The following is a 20,641-nucleotide window of genomic DNA, read 5'->3' on the forward strand; positions in this document are numbered from 1 at the left end:
GGGTGGGGACTTATAGAAAATTGCTTCACAAATTGCTGCAGCTTCCGGCGCACATTTTTCAACTTATTAATTTTCCATTAAGTCTTACAAGCAATTAAGTTTAAGGACCAGCTAAATTAGAGACACGGAAAACCAAAGCCATAACGAAGCCCCAAAAAAATGACAGCACAAACAGTTCGAATACAAAATTATCAACACGTTCCGCTTATTAACTGGGCAGTTTGGGCAATTCCATAAATAAATAAAACGTCGGAGACAAATCCTTGTTGGTTGCACACTAAGCAAATCTGTCACAATTGTTTGACTTATGTGCGAGCGAGACGACAATGAACAGGTCGTAGACAGAAGAGAGAAAGAGTGGAAGGCAACGCTGCATGAAATAAGCAAAATATTGCTGAAAATTTCCGGAGCATCAGAGGCATTTTCAGTGTGCAAATATTTTTGGGGAATTGTGAATTGTGAGATGCGTAAATTTTACGCTTGCCTGAATTTTGCCAACAGCCGCCTACTGAAGTCACAAAGCAAATGGGTTCAACAAGAAAATACGCACAATAATCATTATGCATTATGATTATCGTGCTGCCGATGATCATGACCATCATCATGAGAGTGACTTTGATTTTCGTTAGAATTTCTTCATTTGATGGCTTTGATTTAGATTTATGCATGCTGATATGCTTTAAAACGGATGCCCTAGCACACGCACACAAACACACACAGACACACACACACACCAACACAAACAGGGCTTGTGCCATATCCTTGGCTGTCTTTGGGTTCCTGGGCCAACATTTGCTAGCGCATAATGCTTTCAAAGCTGCTGTCAGCCAGCTGCGCCACTTGAAGCAATTTATGAAGCATTTTACTTACTTAGCTGCTGATTTACTCCACCCAATGCCAAACGAGTTGTGTGCATGTGTGCGTATGTGTGTGTGTGTGTCTGTATATATGTATATATAACAGCTGTCGTGGACCTTCGCCCAGCACATGTGTCTGCGATTTTTCTATGAATATGAAATAAGTTTTTGCCTCGCATGTGCGTAAATAAACAAACAGCAGAAAGCAGCGCATAGCCTGGCTTGTGGGCGTGGCACTAGGATATTCTCTTCTTACCGAGTCGTGTCCTGACTAGCGATCGAGTGCGTTTGTGCAAACAATATGTAGCGTACTTCCAGCCAGCTGCCTCCTTTCAATATTTGCCAAAGGCGTCGGCGAACTCTACATAAACCAGCCAAAGTACATGGATACCCAAGGAATATACCCTAAGTCTAACTTAATATTTATTTAAAAATTTTAAGTATTTTTAAAACGATAATAACTAATTTTTGCTTGAGCTGAGATAATCTAAGTTTTTTTCTTTTTATTTCAGCTAGCCCATCATACTCTATGCACATTTCATTTCTACAGGGTATAAGAAATTCCCAAGTAGCTACAAATTAAATACACGTTGCCTACTTTACGGCTGCCGGTAAAGAAATTTAACGCAGATTTTATGCAGGTCACAAATAAAATGAAAAGAAAAGAATGGAATGGAACGGAAAAGAAAAGGAATATAAAAGCCCCCACAAGAGTAACCCTTTCAGCTTGAGCATTACTTAAACTATGCCAAAAGGTATGTGAGCCGTGCCCAGGGAAAGGTGAAATTGGCATTTTTCGCGCATAAACTTAAACGGAATAAGCCATAAGCCGCACTGGGCAGACGCCAGTGACCCAAGGTCAGTTCTCTCGAGGCTTTGGGTAAGCTGCAATTAAATTTTTATCATTCGCACCAATCGATGGAGCAGCCAACAATGACGCGACATTTTCACAAAGATGCTCTCAAATTACAGTAAGCAGACTGGGAGACGGATATATGGATGGCCATAATTGCACAAAGCAAATGAAAGTAGCGAAGACATCGCTTCGTTAGGGCGCCGTCTGCTGGATTATATTCTTCATCCACGTTTTTTTTTTTCTTTCCTTTTCTGCTGATGATTTGCTCGTTTTTGTGCGGCATTTGAGAGTTTGTCAGTTTGCCATTTTGCCTGTTCTGTTGGTTGTTTACATAAAAATATTGCCAGCGCGGCAGGGAGCGGGCCGAAAGCAAAACATAATGAGGCAGACAACAGCCCACACTACACATCCCACAGCCAGCTAGCTGGCTTCCAGACGCGAATGACGTGGCAGACTAAACGGAGACTGAAAAAAACCAACTAGTCTGCGCTTTTCCAAATGCAAGTGGAAATACAAAATAAGAAAACGAGAAAAAGAAAATAGGAAAATAAAGAAAAACACCAGACAAAGTGGTAAATAGACGTAAAACGCGTGACTTTCACTTTGATGTCGCGTCTGCCAACGTCGCATTGCCGATTTGACCGTGGAGCCAAAGCCAGCAGCCAGGCCAAGAGGTAGTTTACACTGAAATGGAATACGGGTAACTCCAGCTGGCTGACTGACGACTCCTGCTGCCTGCTTTCCTGCTGATGTTTGCATAGACAGCACGTGCAGTCGGCTGCAAAGTTCTGCTTGTTTTTCCTTCTCACTCTGATGCCAGCTACGAGTGCAAAATATAGCCGAGACTAGACAACAGCTGCACCGCCGCACTCAATCGACATTGTCTTTAGCCAAGCTTAAGGCGAGCATTGAAAATCCGGGAACAACAGGAAGTGGAGTGCGGCAAAAATATACGCAATATTAGAATCATTGAATGGCTCTTAGAATCAACAATGCAATGAATGAGCTTATTTATTGATCGTAGAAATAATAATTTTAATGGAATTTTATTTGCCATTATATGGAAGCCAATTTACCTAATAAATTCCGGATCAATTGAGCAGCAGTCAGGCAGAAAACAAGTAAAAAAAATTGCACTCAGGTGAGCAGGCAGTTCTGCCGCACTCGGTCACAGTCCTTGATACATTTTTTTTTTTTTTTTGACTATTATTATTATTTATTTTTATTATATTTTTAGTTATTTTTTAATTTAATTTTTTTTTTTTTTATTATATCAAAAGTAAGCCTCATGCTGTCTTAAAATTATTATGAATGATATCATATAAAAGCACAAAATGTTTTACGCTCGGAATAAGAATATTCGTATGTACAAAAATCTATGGTTACTCCAAAATCATCAACTAAAATTAAAAAATTTTTTTATAAATATATATATATATTTTTTACAGATTTTTACCATCTTAATATTAATAACAATAATAAATAAAACAATAATATTTATAATAATAATAATAATAATAATTTTAATAATAATATAAATATAAATAATATTAAGATTAATTATGATAGTAACAAATCAGAAATATATAAATAATGAAAGAGTATTGAATTATAAATTAAACTAAATATAAATATTATAATTTTAGCATCATATAAATTCAGTATTTAATAAAAGATATCAAGTGGTTCATCTAAAAAAAAGTTTTTCCCAGCTACTACTATAACTTTTGTGAAGCATCAATGCTTTGACGGCAGCACAAAGTCTCTCATAGATATCGTTTTCAAGTAAACAACTATTATTGCTGTATTTTTCGTAGCCGCAAACATGCAATTTAAGAGCTTCGGAGAGGCTTTGGTAACTGACCGTAGCAAACACAAATTTCACCGCTGCCTGCAGCCAGGCTGTCACAAAAGTTAACACATAGCTACTGAGACAAGTGGAAGCAGGTTACACTAAAAAAAAAAAAAAAAATAAACTAGCATAAAAGCAGAAAATTAGAAAAACATGAAAGCCACGAAGAAGAACAAGTGGAACTAGTGTACATACTAGCAGTCAAGTTGCATGCGACACACCTTGAGGCGGCTGGCGAACTGGAGCCTGCAAATGTTTGCTCGAGCGGCGTTAAAGGCGGCGGCTTATCAGCAGGTGCCACAATGCCACTCACTCACAGAAGCAGCGAGACAAGCTCACATATACATATACATATACCAGTATAGAAAGAGCAAAACTGATTCGGACTGTCGGAATGAGCGCCTTGGGCTAGCTGCATGCTAAAGTGCTGCTGTTTTTAGTTATCAAAACTTCAAGCTGCAAATGACAAACAAGACGGCAGCAGTGGAAAAGCTGGCAGAGCTGTTAGAACTGTTAGAGCTGTTAGATAATGAAGCGTAAACTTTCGCCACAAATAAAGAAAAACGCGCCATGAAAAATTAGCTGAGCGCCTCTTTGCCTCTGACGCTGAGCAATTGTGTCAGCGCGGAGATGCCACAACTTGAGGCAAATGGAAAATGCCGTTGCATACTTTGCGGCTGTCTGCGATAAAAGTTTTCCCAACGCGAACGCGAAGCGCCAAATTGTGTGTAAATACTTAAAAAGTCGTTAGTGCTAGCAGGAAATGGGCGCCTAGAAGCGAAAGGTCCAAGGTCCAAGACTGCAAAAAATGAAGGTATGCCAGCTTCGGCTGATTAAAGTTATGTAATGGAGATGACAGAGTGTCTGAATAGATGCGAGCGATGATTTAGAAGTATAACTGTATTAAAAATAAAATAATAAATAATTATATCAATAATTAAATATAAAAGATATAATAAATATATATAAAGCCTGCTTAAGTTCTCATTTGACAGAGTATTTGCATATATGCGAGCGATATAAATATAAATGAAATATAAATATATTCATAATTAAATAATATATAAATAATTAAATATACAAAATATACATTTAAGCTCTGCTTATGATCTTATTTGAAATGTTTGTTATGCGGATATATAAATATATTAAAAATAAAATTAAAAATAATTTTGATCAATAATTAAATATAAAAAGCTGATCTCCAAAAATAATTAATTGTAAATATTTAGATTTCAATGTGAATACTGTCTTCTAGCCCATATATAGGTTAATGTTTACTGATGACTGCGCTATAAAGTCACAGACAAGAAGCTGCAATACATAATTCTTAAAAAAATAAAATAAAAAATAAATAAAAAATAAAAAATATAATAAATATGCGTATAAAGTCTGCTTAGATGCGTGCTATAAATTGTTATGCGGATTTTGAAATATTAATGTATTGATAATTAAATAATAATTAATTATTTGGATAAATATATATTAGCTCTGATTATAATCCCATTTTGTCATCTTAAACCAATAGTGATGACATCTTGTCCGTGACACGCCATGAACTAAGCATGAAAAGTGCGCAGCTCTAGTTGGCTGCTATGCAAGTTGCAAGTGCTGCAAATATTTTTTATGAGCAGCGTCTGCTGAGGCCGTCGCCTTCATCATTAAAAATATGCAGGCATCGACTTTGATGATTGATTGAGCTGGCTGTTACGACTGGCTGCCACATATACATATACACATGCACATATACACACACACATATATACTATATACTTAAGTGCGCCTGAAAGCGTGCTGCCATAAATTTGCCTAATCAAACTATTTAGGCGCAGTGTCTGTCACGCTGTGGAAGTCAAGCTGGCGTCGTGCCCATTAGAGAGCTGACGAGCAATGGGCAGAGCGTGGGCGTGTCGCACATGTGTTGCATGCTTTTGGGCGCTCGCTGCCCAGACGACACACATAATCCTAATTAATTGCCAGCATCAGGCTGAACGGCAGCACAAAGCTGCACTCACTTGTGCCTTAATTCGAATGCATCCACAGCACATTCACATTCACATTGCTGGCATCCATTCTCGTGCTGCTCATATCCCATATCCCATTTGGCCCGCTCGACAGGTGCACGTGAGCACTTCGTGTGCACCATTTAGTCGCCGAGTGGAATGACGAGCTGACGAGGCAGAAGCAGAAGTCTGCTGCGACTGCTGCTGGCTCGGCTGCCAGCAGCCAGCCACCGTTCATTGCGTTGCATGCCACTGCGCCATTATTTCCTTTTAATTTGCTTTGGCTGCAAAAGTCGTGGCGTGTTCAATGCTCCCCCCAACGACAAGCAGCGAGCAGCGAGCAGCGAGAAGCGAGCAGCGACGCATTTCATGCACTTGGCTGAGCTTTGAAGTTGCTTAACACGTTTGATGTTTGCTGCTGCAGCAGCAGCAGCAGCGCCAGCCACCAGCAGCCGATGGGCTATTGCTCATTTGTATTATGTTTGTGCACGAGTGTGTGTGTGTGTGTGTGTGTGGAGCTATAAAGTTTAATGCATACAGTGAGTGTGACAGCTGGCGAAGGGATCGATTGGGGCATGGGCGACTAATGCAGCGAGCAAGTCTCTTGCAGACATTGGAAAAGCCTAAGAGCTGACATTGCAAATTGGACGGCATATTCTGGAAGAAAGCGCTTGGTAAGCCATACGAAATATGCATAAATACTAAGCAGCTCTAGTGTGTTTAAATTTCAGTGCGGGCTTTAAAGAAATCTCAATTTAAATATTGCAGATCTTGGCCAAGTAGAAATGAGATGGTAAACCCTAAAGACCAAAGCAAAACACAAGAGAAAAATTGCAAAAGTTTCTCCACTCAAAGGCGACTGAACTCGACACGAGAGAGCGAGAGCTAGCTAGAGCGAGTGACGGAGATGGCAATAGTTTTCGTCTCTTAAATATGCCGCAATAATCGAAGTTGAAGTCGAACATCAATGGCCCACCAAAGACTAACTGCCAAAGCAGCTGGGCAAAGCAGACAGAGCAGACGTTGCGTCGCCTCGGGCCCAGTCGGAGCAGCTTTCCAAAAAGTATTCAACACAATTTTAATTACTTTTGAAAAGTATTTTAATTTTTGCAATTTGTGTGTGCCACACGGCGGCAGCCGGAGCCGCAGAAATCTTTTGCCTATTGGCAAAGCAATTGTGGCTGTTTTCAGCTAGAGCCACTCCGCCCCAACCGACCCCCCCTTAGAGCGTAGAAACAAGCCGTAATCACGTTTAATGCGGCACTTTAATGATTATTAACATTATTAGTTGTAATGAGCGTCGTCAGCCCGTTTTAAAGTTTGCCAAGTGAAATTTGCCAGCTATTCAAAGAATGGATGCGTACAACAAACGCAAAACTCTACAAAACAGAAGAGATGAAAAAACCAAAAAACAAAGAGAAAAAAAAAAAAAAATCCAGCGAAAGTTGAAAAAGTTGGTAGAAATTTTTGCAATTATTTTTCTGTTTTAATGTAATAGTGGCGTTTCCAGTTTTTCCCCCTTTTTTCGGGCTCTATTTTATTTCTTTCTTTTTGCGAGTATGTGTGTGTGTGTGTTTTTAGCTTTTAAGCAAAAAGTTTGTTTAAACTATGCGGCCGGGCCCGGTTTGAACGGCTCACAATTTGTCCGTCAATCCGTCCAGCTGTCCGGTTGTCTGTCCTTCGGCCGTGGCCAGTTGTTTAGCGGTTGCGTTGAAGCATTCTCAAAAGTATGCTTTGATTTTGCGTCCGACGTTTGACGCTTTGCTCATTGCGTGGAATTCAGTGTTCGAATTGTGTTGGTGCGTCGCTCTTTTGGCCCAACTATTGCCGGATATGTTTTGCTATTTTATAGACTTTGATTTTTATTTTCAGCTATTTGCTCTTTTTTCCTGCTGAAAAAGTTTTCAAATTAAAGCCACTAGTTTTGGGCAAAAGTTTACCTCTGTTGGCTTCTAGAGTTCCAAGATAGAAATTTATTCAGCCTGCTGCTTGAGACTGAACTTACGAGTATTTTAAAGCATTGAGACTTACCTAAAATGAGAACAGAAATTAAGAAAAAGTTAGTCACCAAATACTAAATGCATTGTATATAATTTTAAATTATTTTAATTGGATCAGTTGAATATTGTATAGTATGGATATGTTTGAACATTTTTAACTTGCAATTTATTTAGATTAAATAAAAAATAAAATAAAAAAATACCACAGACCTCCCTAAATTTCAAAGTCAACCCAAAACTTAGCTTATTCCTAATCAATACAGCTAATCAATATTTGTCAATGTTTTGCCAGCTCGAAAGAGCTCGAATTCCTTTGCTAACTATCAGAGGAGATGTCGCGCTCACACTCGAGTTATACTGCGCCAGGACTTAATTACACACAACTCATTTGCCGCATACAAAACGAATCCTCTAGACGCACAACCCAAGGCTCCCACGTGGGAACTGACAGCCTGACAGAGAATAGTCGCTGTTGTCGTCGCAATTCGAAATAGAAAACCCAAAAAAGGACACAGACAGCGAGGACAACACATGAGTCAGAGTCAGTCATAGCCTGAGGTCGACACAGACCAGAGAACCTGGTGGCAGTCACAATCACTGAAGCATGCAACTAACACAGACTTTTGTTTATATGTCATACAAATTACTCATACGTTAATAATTTAAACGGATGGCTGTTGATGATGGCCAGTCAAGGCGTCTGCAAATTTGCTTTGCCAATATGCCACACACACCCCGCCCACACCCCACACCCAGCCGCCCATCAACTGTGAAATCAATACGAAATGAAAACCAAATACGCATTGCCAGTCTCTATGTCTCTCGCTCTGTCTCACTGTCTGCCTGTCTGATGGCCTGTCTAAACATGAAGGCAGCACCTCAAGCTTGTTTACTTTATGCCCGATAACTTTCATTATCCTGCCCCGGAATTCATAACCCAAAGCAAAGATAGCAATAGAGCTATGTATGCGTATTTGCGCAATGCAATGTTGATGCCTGTTTGCCTTTGTATTTGCTTCGACTATATATATTATACGTTACAAATTTCATTAATTCATCAATGAATCAAGGCTGGAGTCATTATTTTCTATATGCATATACGCATTTCTATAGCATTGAGCAGTTATTTGCTGAGCGACTTTCATAGAACTAACAAGTGGTTTGAAAAGGTCCTTAATTATTTAGGATAATACTTGTTAATGGAAAAGGGATTCATTGATATAATTTAATGAATAGTTATATTCTGCTTAAATGGGAATGCATTAAAGCAATTTTCATCTTTTTTCAATAACCAAATGCTATACCTAAGTAAAAATATAAAAGTAAATTCATAAATCTTGACACATTCAAGACTAATCAATTTTAATATCTTGCACATATGATTATCTTTTGATATATATACACACACATTTCAATTGTCTACTTTACTCATTTACTTCACGCCAGTTTAAGTTTCAGAATCAGTATCAGAATCGTCATATTCGAGCTCTTCACCCATTCTAAGATCGAGCCACTTTAATTGCAGACATGTATCGCTGTCGCTAATAAAGTAGCTCCCCTCAGAATGGGGCAAGGGAAATAATATTTTCGACCCTGGTCTTATCTGTAACGGTAACTCTCCAAATTCATTTACCCATTCATTTATCAATGCTTTCTCTGATTGTTGTCTAACCTCATCGGGCTCTGGGTTATCTTCTTCGGGGCTTGTCGAAAACTGTAGTTGTTGGCAGCTGTGATTGAACCGATTTCGAAATTCGAACATGTAGTTTATGCTATCCAGACGTGTGGCATGCGGTATACCAAGAGCATCAAGAATTCCAACTGATTTAGTAAACCCTCTTTGATTTTGTGAACCTAACCATGGGCGTTCGCTCTCCAGACGTCTCATGGCGTAAGGCTGGTCCAGCTTATTCCCTTGGAAAATAGTTGATATTAGAGCATCGTTGAGCATATAAAAGGGAGCTAATATATCTTTTTTTAGCCGATCACCAACCGTTTTATCTGTGTTCATGGCCTCGAGCTTCTCCTTTTTCCTTGTATCCTCCTCCAGCTGCTTATTAAGTTCAACTACTTCGTTTTGTGTTTCTGCCTGGTTTCTTTCAGTCACTTCTGCTTTCATTTTAATATTTCCGTCTGGTGCATTCTGTAAGTCGGCCACATCACATTCCTTCTCTGTTTTGTTCAATTTCTTCTCTTTCTCAGTTTTCCTGCACTGATTCGGTAAACTCTCTTTCTTATCATCTAGCGATTTCTTAGCATTCCTTTGACTTTCTTCGGTTGCCTGAGTCTGTTTTTTCAGCTTTTCATGATTTGCTTTTGCTGTCTCGTCTACTCTTTCTAAGTCGTCCTCACACTTGTTTTTCGTTACGGACTTCGTGAATTTGCTTGGCAGCACATTTTCAATGTTAATTTGTTTGGCGACTACGAACTGATTTTTTCGATTTCCGATAGCATCCAAGCACCTTTTATGTAGCATCGATCCCACCTCCTGCAATACATTGTTATTCCTTTTGAACATCTGCTGCAGGTATTCCGCACAATTATCTTCCAGCTGTATGCCATATTTTCTTTTTAGTATTCTACATTTATTGATTATATTATCAATTTGACTCATCTCAGATTTGATGTAGTCGACATAGAGCCTAATACTATGGTGATCATCAAATCTGAAATCGTCAAATTCTTTACTCAGCTTCTGTTGTTGAGTCTGAGAATTATTATCACTTAATGCATCCAATTCCATCTTCGCATTATCTTGTATTCGCTTAATACTGTTAGATTTGTGGCAGCGGAGATCAGTCAATTGAGGTTTTGTGAATGCAGCATTGCTATTCTTCATCAGATGCATAGAAGAATTCGCATTTGCAGAGCCGGAAATGGAGTTGTAATTATTATCATTATTATCATTTGCGCATTTATTTATCAGTTTCGATTTCATTGGCCTTCGGTCAGGCATCTTCGGTGACTTGTTGTCTTCTACTTCGTTTACCGATTTCCAATATTGATCGGCTATATTCAACTTCTTTCTAAGTGGTTGCATAGGCCACAGCTCGCTTGACTTCTGTTTCACTCTGAAATATAAGGAATCAGCGTTTGATTCAATCCGCTCATTTCTCAACTCCTGTTTCGCTAAATTAAAAGAGGATTGATCTTCACGAAAACATTGCATTATATGATCTTTGTTCCAACTTTTGGGATGGGTAGGCCAACAAGCTGATGTTGAACTCCTATTGGGCTGGGCTATACCGTCATATTCACGTACAGCATTAAATAATTCTTTATTATATTCTTGTAGTCGATCTCTTAGCAGTGCTGTGGGTTTTGCGCTTAATGTAAAACTAGGATCGTTTCGTAATTTCCTTAGAGCATCTTCTAGTAAGGGTAATGGTTGGTACATGACAGATGATTTGGGGATGGGACCATTTAAGTGCTTTCTTCGTTTATCGGGACAGAAATCGGAGGGGGTTCGATTCTGAAGCTCATAATTTGGTTGGGCAGACCGCTTGACAATAGGTACCGAAATATTCTTCAAGTCCAATTGATATTGAGCCGGCACAGCATTCTTACTCCACTGATCATTTGCCACTCTGGCATGACATTTTGTGCAACGTAATGTCCCCGAGAGCATATACGTACGCTGGGGACAAGACTTTGCCTCACAATGAATGCAGTGCGGATCTTGTTCCTCTATCAAATGAGCAGAATGCAAGCTGAAGCCGTGCTGTGCCAACCCATTGCCGCTTTTTGTAGTATTTCGTATTAGCTTTGATGAAAAACAACCTTTACGTTGCTCTGGTTGATCTGAAAGCGCTCTATGTAATGGCTGACATTTGTTTTTTGTTTGGCTCTTTAGCTCGTTAGACACCAGCCCTGAAAATGGGGCGATTTTTCGTGAAGATATGTCCTGGCAATCATAGAACTTTTCATCATTTTTGTCGTCTGTCGATTCAAAAGGATCCCTTGAGCGAGCCTCGTTTGCTGATTTACATTTATGCGGCAGACATCTATTGATTTCAATTTTAGATTTTCTCTCTGCAGTCGAATTCCTTTTAATGACATTCCCTTTTACAGTTTTGTTCAAGTTGGATTCACTACTTTTCTCACTTGACTGCGCGTATGTATGGGACTCTCCTTTTACTGGTGGCTTCCTACTGGAGCTTCCATTGCGTAAATAGTAATCGGATTGATTATCGATCGAATGTGGAATGCCTTTGAATTTCACTTTTTGTTCTCGCTGTTTGGGTTCCTTCTTAATAAGGCTCTTCTTTGGAATAAGTGACTGTGAGGGCCCTGTGCATGAGGAGCTCTTGCCTCTAATATTCGAGTTAACCTCTACTGGTAGCTGGCACCGCTTGCAGCCGTTTATAATTGGTTCGAGCTGTGTATAGCTGCAAATTCGCCACATTTTGACAACGCCCAGAAAGCAAATCAATTTTGTGCCAAATAAAAAATAGCATTTATAACTAAGCCTGACGATAAATTTATTTACTGAAAGCAGGGGAAACTACTGAATACAATTTCAAAACCCCTAATTTTTTTTTTTTTTTTTTAAGTACCTAAAGTTTAATGTCACATTGAGCCTTCAATACCTGCTCGGCCGATTCCTTCATCGCATTTGACTCCCATTTCGATAGATGTGGACGAATAATCCCAAAGAGGCCCCATTTGTTAACAATGCACGGTAGCGATAAGAATATATCGTCTTTGATTCCACACATTCCCTTGGCATTTGTTGACAACGACAAGATCCGGTTGCTGTTCTCGAATATGGCAGATACAACATCGGCAACAGCATGTCCAATGGCCCAGTTCGTGTAGCCCTTTAGGGCAATCACCTTGGCCGCCGCCTCGACAACGTCCTTATGTACTTTGCACCACTGCATCGGATCTTCGCTTGTGCCAATCTTTGGCACCAGTTGCTCTAGCCGCACACCCCCCACCGTAACCGAGGACCACATTGGCACCGAACGTTCACCATTCTCCCCGAGGACAAATGCATTCACCGAACTAGTTGCCACGCCCAAAAGCTGCGCAATAAACAGTCGAAAGCGTGCAGTGTCTAAATGACAGCCCGTGCTAATGCATCGCTCGTAGGGTAACTTGGATATTTTATGGGCCACCCAGGCCATGACATCGGATGGATTTGAAACAATAATAAATACAGCCTTGGGGCTTTCTTTAACCAGGCTGGGCATTACACACTTGATAATATCCGCCGTTTTTTGGGCCACCTCTGAAGGCTTCTCGTTGGCTTTCGGGCGTACTCCACTCGTCACTACAACTACTCTCGAGTCCCGTGTCGATCCAATATCGCAGCATTTCGCAACATTACAGTTATTTAGAAATAATGAGCCGTGTACCAAGTCCGCACTCTCGGCAGTACACAAATCCTTATTGATATCGTACAGAGCTATGTCGTTGGTAATCCCCTTCGAAAGCAGAGCTACTGCACACGCCATGCCCACGGCACCAGAACCGATAATAGAGACCTTGTTTCCAGGCTGTACCTCCTGCTGTTTCAAGCGTTTGAACAAGCAGGTGCGAAAAGCATTCAAAAGCTTGTCATCATTACAGCTCGACGAAGCAGAGCGTGTAATACATAATATTTGAGTGGCACATAGAGGCTGTTGCCTCATACTATTCTTAATACTGGAAGTCAATACATTAGTACAAATTCTGGATAAACCGTGCTTCATCTTCATGCAGATTGTCTAAACCAAAAAAAAAAAATTGATAAAAATTTTGAAATGAGTTAAAAATAACAGAAATAATTTTGTGGCGTTTGAAATGTTGTGGTCAACACACAAAAAAATTCCAGAAAGGGTGCTATAACATTTTCTTTTTATATTCTGCTGTCCAAATGATTTAAAATATTGCTATTGTCATTATTCTTATCGATTAAACTTATTGGAGAATTTTAAATATTTTTAATGACCATTCCGACAAACAATTTTTTCGTAATGTCTGTTTATTTTAAAAGAGTTGACAAAAATTTCAAATTGTGGATTAAAATATGGGATACCCTATAATTATGGAATCAAAATTATGACAAGGAAAAAATATATATTACTTATATGCATTTTATTTACGTGATAATTATTTCCGTAGTAGATTGCTGTTCCACTAATAATTAATGTCTTTATTATGAAGCTTCAGACAACATGCCATTTTAGAATTTAATACTATTCTGTAGGTTTAGCATTACTTTGGCTGAGTTCTCAAATTTGCATTTTTCCCAATCTGAAAGTTGAGGATGTAATACTCCATAGATACCCCACTTGTTAACAATGCAAGGCAACGACAGAAAAACTTCATCTTTCACTCCACACATGCCCTTCGCATTCGTTGACAATGACAAGATGCGATTACTGTCTTCGAAGATGGCAGACACAACATCGGAAACGGTGAGGCCAACCGCCCAATTTGTGTAGCCCTTACCACCGATTACTTTATAGGCCGCGTCAACAACGTTCTTGTGTACATTCGACCAAGCCAACGGATCATCCTCAGTACCTATGGGCGGCAGCAAGTCCTTTAGTAGAGTTCCGCCCACACTGACGGAGGACCAGATTGGCACCGAAGTGTCTCCATGCTCCCCCAACACCATTCCCTGCACCGAGCTCGTTGACACCCGCAATAGCTTTCCTATAAACATGCGGAATCGCGCTGTATCCAAATGACATCCAGTGCTGAAGCAGCGCTCATAGGGTAGGTTGGTGATCTTGCGGGTAACCCAAGTCATTACATCAACTGGATTTGATACAACGATAAAGACAGCCTTTGGACTCTGTTTCAGCAATTCAGGGGCAAGTTCTTTGATGATTTCTGCCGACCTGTGGACCAAATTCTGGCGTGACTCGTTCGGTTTACTACGCACCCCTGCCGTGATCACTATCACGCGTGAGTTTTTTGTGCACTCAATGGTAGTCCGATTGTCAATTTTGCAGTTGTGAAGGAAAAGCGACCCTTGTAGCAGGTCTTGCCGCTCTGCAGAACAGAACTCTTTCCTCAAATCATAGAGAGCTATGTTGTTGGTGATGCCTTTGGAAAGCAGGGCTATAGCACACGCAGTGCCAACGGAGCCGGCTCCGACAATAGATACTTTGTTCCCACATTGAACGTCTTGTTCTTCTGAGCGTCTGTACAAGCAATCGCGAAAATCATCGAAAAGCTTATCGTCTTTGCAGCTGAATGAGTCGAAAGATGAAGATGAATATCTCAAAATTTCGAATTTAGGAAAATTTTTATAGACGCCATAAGATAACGATTTGATCATCATACCGAGCTCAAAAAAGTAGGGTGATTTAAAAAAAAAAGAAAGAAAACAATGACTTAATTTTGTTTAAAATCTAAACATTTTTAAATACTCGTTTTGCTATTGTTTAAGTCAAGATTATTGATTAATTTTGAATATGAAATGAATGAAATAAAACTTTCTCTCAAAAAGTTGACAGTTATTGCAAAATGTTCCTTTTGATTTCGATACATATTTATTTGATAAATTTTGAATACATGTAGTCAAAAGCATTGAAAGTAGATGACCCAGAATTTAGTGACTAAAAAATGTCCATTTATCAATGTCTTATTTCAAATACAATCAGCATGTGTTTTACAGAAATTTTATAGACGATAGACAGTAATAGAGAACGACTTGCTTCGCACGAACTCCTCACCAGGTTTCTTGACTGATTCAACCGAAAAAAAATAATTTAATTTTGTTTTGCATACAACAGTTTTCATGGAGGATTTTGAAAGACGAGCTGTACCACCAAGAACAAATCTTGGCGTAGAGTTCCACTTTTACTTCGTTTTCGCTCTACTAAAACAGTTAAAACAGAACGCGAATTTCAATGGAAATTCTGTATCCGGCAAATCGCTCTGCCAACACCAATTAAAAGTAATTTATTAAGAATATTGAAAACTTTACTAAAATCTGGTGCTTAGAGCTTAATACTATTCTGTGTATTTAGTAATTTTGCTGCTGACATCTTGAACTTGTCTTTCTCCCAATCTGAAAGTTGAGGATGTAATACTCCATAAATACCCCACTGGTTAACAATGCAAGGCAATGATAGAAAAATTTCATCTTTCACTCCACACATGCCCTTCGCATTCGTTGACAATGACAAGATGCGATTACTGTTTTCGAATATGGCAGACACAACATCGGAAACGGTAAGACCGATCGCCCAATTCGTATAGTTCTTACCAGCGATGACTTTATAGGCCGCATTAACAACGCTCTTGTGAACATTCGACCATACCATCGGATCTTTGTCAGTACCTATGGGCGGCAGCAAGTCCTTTAGTAGAGTTCCGCCCACACTGACGGAGGACCAGATTGGCACCGAAGTGTCTCCGTGCTCCCCCAACACCATTCCCTGCACCGAGCTCGTGGAGACCCCGACTAACTGGGCTATAAACATGCGGAATCGCGCTGTATCCAAGTGGCATCCAGTGCTGAAGCAGCGCTCATAGGGAAGGTTGGTGATCTTGCGGGCAACCCAAGCCATCACATCTACGGGACTAGACACAACGATAAAGACAGCCTTTGGACTCAGCTTGAGTAATTCAGGAACGATTTGCTTGATCATGTCAGCCGATCTGAGGAGCTGATCCTGGCATGATTCGTTTGGTTTACTGCTCGGTCGAGCCGCAATTACTACCACGCGAGAATTTTTGGTACACTCAATGGTGCTGCTGTTGTCAATGTTGCAGTTCTGAAGGAAAAGCGATGCGTGTCGAAGGTCGTTGCGCTGTGCAGAACTTAAGTCGTTCTTTACATCATAGATGGCTATGTTATTCGTGACGCGTTTTGTTAGCAGGGCAAAGGCACAGCCCATGCCCACGGGTCCAGCGCCAACAATGGATACCTTGTTGCCGGCCTGAAAGTCTTGCTTGCAATTCGTTCTGTAAAGAGTGGATCGAAACAGAATAGCTTTTGCTCTGCGCGCCTCATTTTCCTTACGTTCCTTTTCTTCTTGCTCTCGTAATTTTTTCATTGCGCATTTTTGCCGAATAACGTCTTCTTGCTTTTTTCCGATAGCATCGCGAATTTTCCTGATTGCGCATTTTTTCTTAATAACATCTTGTTCTTCTAATTTTTTAAGAAAGTCGCACTTTGCCTTAGAAGTTTCTTCCTTCTTTTCTTTTTCCTGGGCCCCTCTCTGTTTTTTCTCCTCCTCGCACTTTTTACTTTGAGCTTCTTCTTTCTTTTTCTTTGCAAGTGCCTCTTGCATTGCGCACTTTGCTTTAATGGCGTCTTCTTCTTGCTTTTTCTTAAGAGCTTGGCACCTTTCTTCTTCCTTTCGTTTTTTTTCCTCTGCCTCTTTCCGTTTCTTCTCCTCCTCACACTTTCGCGCTGCTTCTTCTTTCTCTTTTTTTGCAATTGCCTCTTGAATTTTTTTCATTGCGCACTTTGCTTTAATGGCGTCTTCTTCTTGCTTTTTCTTAAGAGCTTGGCACCTTTCATCTTCCTTTTTTTTTCTTTCCTCTGCTTCTTTCCGTTTTTTCTCCTCCTCGCACTTTTTTCGTTGCGCTTCTTCTTTCTCTTTTTTTTCAATTGCCTCTTGCATTTTTTTCATTGCGCACTTTGCCCTAATGGCGTCTTCTTCTTGCTTTTTCTTAAGAGCTTCGCACTTTTCTTCTTCCTTTCGCTTTTTCTCTTTCTCTTTCTTCTCCTCCTCGCACTTTTTTCTTAGCGCTTCCTCTTTTGCTTTCTTTTCAAGCTCTTCTTTAATTTTTTTCATTACGCACTTTGCCCTTATAGCGTCTTCCTCTTGCTTTTTCTTAAGAGCTTCGCACTCTTCTTCTTCTTTTCGCTTTTTTTCTTTCTGTTTCCTCTCCTCCTCGCACTTTTTTCTTTGCGCTTCTTCTTTCTGTTTCTTTTCAAGAGCATCTTGCATTTTTTTCATTGCGCACTTTGCCCTTATAGCGTCTTCCTCTTCCTTTTTCTTCAGATCTTCGCACTTTTCTTTCTGTTTCTTTTCCTCTTCGCATTTTTTTCTTAGCGCTTCTTCTTTCTTTTTCTTTTCAAGTTTCTCTCTCATTTTTTTCATGGCGCACTTTAGTCTAAGAGCGTCTTCCTCTTGCTTTTTCTTCAGATCTTCGCACCTAGCAGCTTCGTCCTTTTTTTTCTGTTCCTCTTTCTGTTTCTTTGCCTCCTCACACTTTTTTCTTTGAGCTTCTTCTTGATCTTTTTTTTGAGCGTTTTCGCATTTCTTTTTTTCAGCTTCTTTATTTTGCTTTTCCTTTTCTGCATGGTCACGCATTTTTTTCATCGCACACTTAATTCTTAGAGCGTCTTCTTCTAATTTTTGTTTCAGAGCTTTGCACTTGCCTTCTAAGTCGATTTCTTTACATTTCTTCTCTTCTTTGCTTTGGGCCTTGTCTTCGTGACTATGCTTTTCACCCGGGCACTTTCGCTTAATACCATCTTGTAACTTTTTTTTTAGAGCTTTACACTTTTCCTTTAAAGCCTCTTCCTCACATTTTTCCTTGAGCTTCTTATCATCTGCTTGCTTTTTATCCACTTCCGCCTCACACACTTTTGTAGATGCCTTCCCCGCTTTGCTCTTCTCAGTCACGCTTTGAATTTGCTGTTCTATTTTTTTAATAAGCGCTTCGCACTTTTGATGCAGAATTTCTGCTTCGCGCTCTTTCTTTTCAGCGATTTCTTGGTTCTTTTTGTTTTGCTCGCATTTATTTTTTAGAGACTCTTTCTTCTTTCCCTCGGACTCTTTCTGCTTCTTCAACTTCTCGCATTCTCTCTTCTGAGCTTCTTCTTTTTCCTTTTTCTTTTCTATAACTGCTCGCATTCTCATCATTGCGCATTTTTTTCTTATGGCATCCTCTTGCAATTTTTTTTTGAGAGATTCGCACTTTTCTTTAATAGCCAGCTCCTCGCACTTTTTCTTTTCAGCCACCTCTTCCTGTCTCTTCTTTTGCTCCTCGCATTGTTTTCTTTGTTGTTCCTGTTTCTCTTTTTCGCATTTTTTCTTTGGTGCACACTCTTTAGTCTTTTTGTTTGGGGTTTTTTTTTCTTCTCCCTTCTCGTCTACCTTCTTACAAGCTTTCTCTAAGCACTTTTTCTTTAATTTCTCTATTTCGCTCTTAATAAATTCGTCTTCTTCGCGCTTTGCCTCCATTATCTCCTTCTGTAATTCTTTATTTTCGCAGATCTCCTCACATATATCTGTATTAGGCTCCTTTTTCTTTGCTGTTGCACTCTCTTTACATGTTTTACTTTTAGCAGCTTTATCTTTGGAACATGTTGTTTTAATTGCTGCGCACATTTCCGCCAATACTTTTTTTCTACATTGCTCTTTAATATGAGCCGACAAATATTTATGAGAACGCGCCAGTTGGATCTTCTCACGTTTGCTCAATGTTTCGCGGCACTTGCAAATATCTGACCATTCTTTTCGAATACATTTCTCTAATTTTATTAAATACTTGTTCTGGGGATTTGTTGAGGCATCGGCAATTTTACCATTTCTGCACAAGGAAGTACATATAGTTTCAATTGGATCGCTATCCTCATTTCTTGGCTTTTGTTTATCAACTTTATTACATTCAGCTTTTTCCTTCTTCTCCTCCTTTACACTATTACTTTTTGACTTCTTTTCAGTTGGGCATTTCTTCTTCTTATCTTTCTGCTCATTACTATCCTTACACCTTTGCTCCGCTTTGGGCTCTCCTGTCTTACCTTTTTTTTTCTTACACTTCTTTTTCAATTTCTTTTCAGAGTCCTCTTTGTTTTTATCCCCAGCACTTTTAGTATTCATTCTCCTTTTATCGCACTGTTTTAATATCTTTTTGATCTTTGCAGCTTTAATCAGCACAGCACATTTTTGTTCAAGCTCTTTATCATTGCGAAGCTTCCTATGTGCCAGTTTTTTGCAGGCCTTTCTCATGCCTCGCGTTAAACAGCTCATCATGCCTTCCAAAGCTATTTTGTCCTTCTGATCCATGCACTGCATTTCCTCGGCAAGCCGCCTTCGTTGAGCTATCAGACAATTTTCTTCATATTGCTTAAGCTGTTGTTCCTCTTTCAGCTTTCTGCAGGCCGCTTCATTTCTCTCTATTTCTTTTTCCTTTTTATCCAATATTTTTGAATACAAGTCACACGGATTTTTTTGACAGTCATCAGAAGAACCCGAAGCAGAGTCTGATTTTTTACTATAGGACACACATGGTGTGTATTTTATCGGAAGTTTCGTGGAATGCATACAATCTAAACAACCCGTAAGAATAAAAATGCTTCTTAGAATTGACTTACGCATACAAACGGAAGTAAATCTATTAAAAGACATGCTGATTGGCTTAATTTAAATACTAATACCGCAAATTAAATAAAACTATACAATTTTGCAATTACTATGAAAGTGTTATAGCTAAAATTTTGACATATTGTGAACCAAAAATTTGCTGTTTTCTAGACTTGATCTTTTTGATCTGAGTTGTGTTTTTCAACTATTTGAGTATACACATTTAAAAAGGAGTACTAGATATACATTTTTATATATCCATGTTTTTATAATCGCTAGAAATACAATAAAAAAAAAAGATATAATTTTTTTTTAAATTTATTTATATTACTTCTGCATTTACAATTCATTTTTTCAACGTAGCATATCTGAAAACCCATTGATCTTAAAGTTTCTGCTCAAAAAGTATATACAATACATAATATTCTTTTATTGATAAATATAAATATACTCAATTTGGCAAAAGAATGTAAATCTGTAATTTATCTAACTGTACTACTAATCATCGATACAATCTGTTTGTTTTTTCTTCAGAGCTTGTTCTTCTTCTTTCTTTTTGCGCATCTCCTCCGCGCATTTTAATGCTAGTTCCTTAAATTTCATATCCAGGGTATCAGCTTCGATATTTTCATTAGAGGCTGCCTTGTTTTTCTCCACCTCCGTTTTATTTTTGTCAGCCCCGTTTTCGGAATATTTTTCAGCACATTTCTTATATTCATTGTCCTTATTTTGGGCATTTTCATTTTCTTTCTTGCGAGCATCTTCCCGGCACATTGCTCTTAGTACCTCCGCCTCTCTCTTTTT

The 20,641-nt window shown here is 39.2% G+C and overlaps 3 protein-coding genes across 4 annotated transcripts in view; all 3 read right to left on the bottom strand.

Moving 5' to 3' along the window:
* The window catches only part of LOC6580482 (hemicentin-1), a 206,323-nt gene that overhangs the window by 105,813 nt on the left and 79,869 nt on the right, over positions 1-20,641 (bottom strand). The gene's annotated exons all lie outside the window — the stretch shown is intronic.
* On the bottom strand, positions 7,508-13,540 carry LOC122756706. The gene is made up of 2 exons (XM_044011266.1): positions 9,202-13,540; positions 7,508-7,599 (listed from the first exon to the last, which is right to left on the bottom strand). Exons 1-2 carry the CDS (start codon positions 11,971-11,973, stop codon positions 7,570-7,572), a joined length of 2,802 nt encoding a protein of 933 aa, XP_043867201.1. The 5' UTR covers positions 11,974-13,540; the 3' UTR covers positions 7,508-7,569.
* LOC26527985 (axoneme-associated protein mst101(2)) lies at positions 8,896-20,072 on the bottom strand. 2 transcript variants are annotated; one of them, XM_015164223.3, is made up of 3 exons: positions 13,658-20,072; positions 9,562-13,591; positions 8,896-9,482 (listed from the first exon to the last, which is right to left on the bottom strand). In XM_015164223.3, the coding sequence occupies exon 1, from the start codon at positions 19,880-19,882 to the stop codon at positions 15,509-15,511; it is 4,374 nt and encodes a 1,457-aa protein (XP_015019709.2). In that variant the 5' UTR covers positions 19,883-20,072; the 3' UTR covers positions 8,896-9,482; positions 9,562-13,591; positions 13,658-15,508. The 2 variants fall into 2 exon arrangements, with proteins under 2 accessions (XP_015019709.2, XP_043867200.1); XM_044011265.1 differs by having other exon boundaries at positions 8,896-13,591.

Source organism: Drosophila mojavensis, unplaced genomic scaffold (assembly GCF_018153725.1).
Source record: "Drosophila mojavensis isolate 15081-1352.22 unplaced genomic scaffold, ASM1815372v1 contig_81, whole genome shotgun sequence".
NCBI lineage: Eukaryota > Metazoa > Arthropoda > Insecta > Diptera > Drosophilidae > Drosophila > Drosophila mojavensis.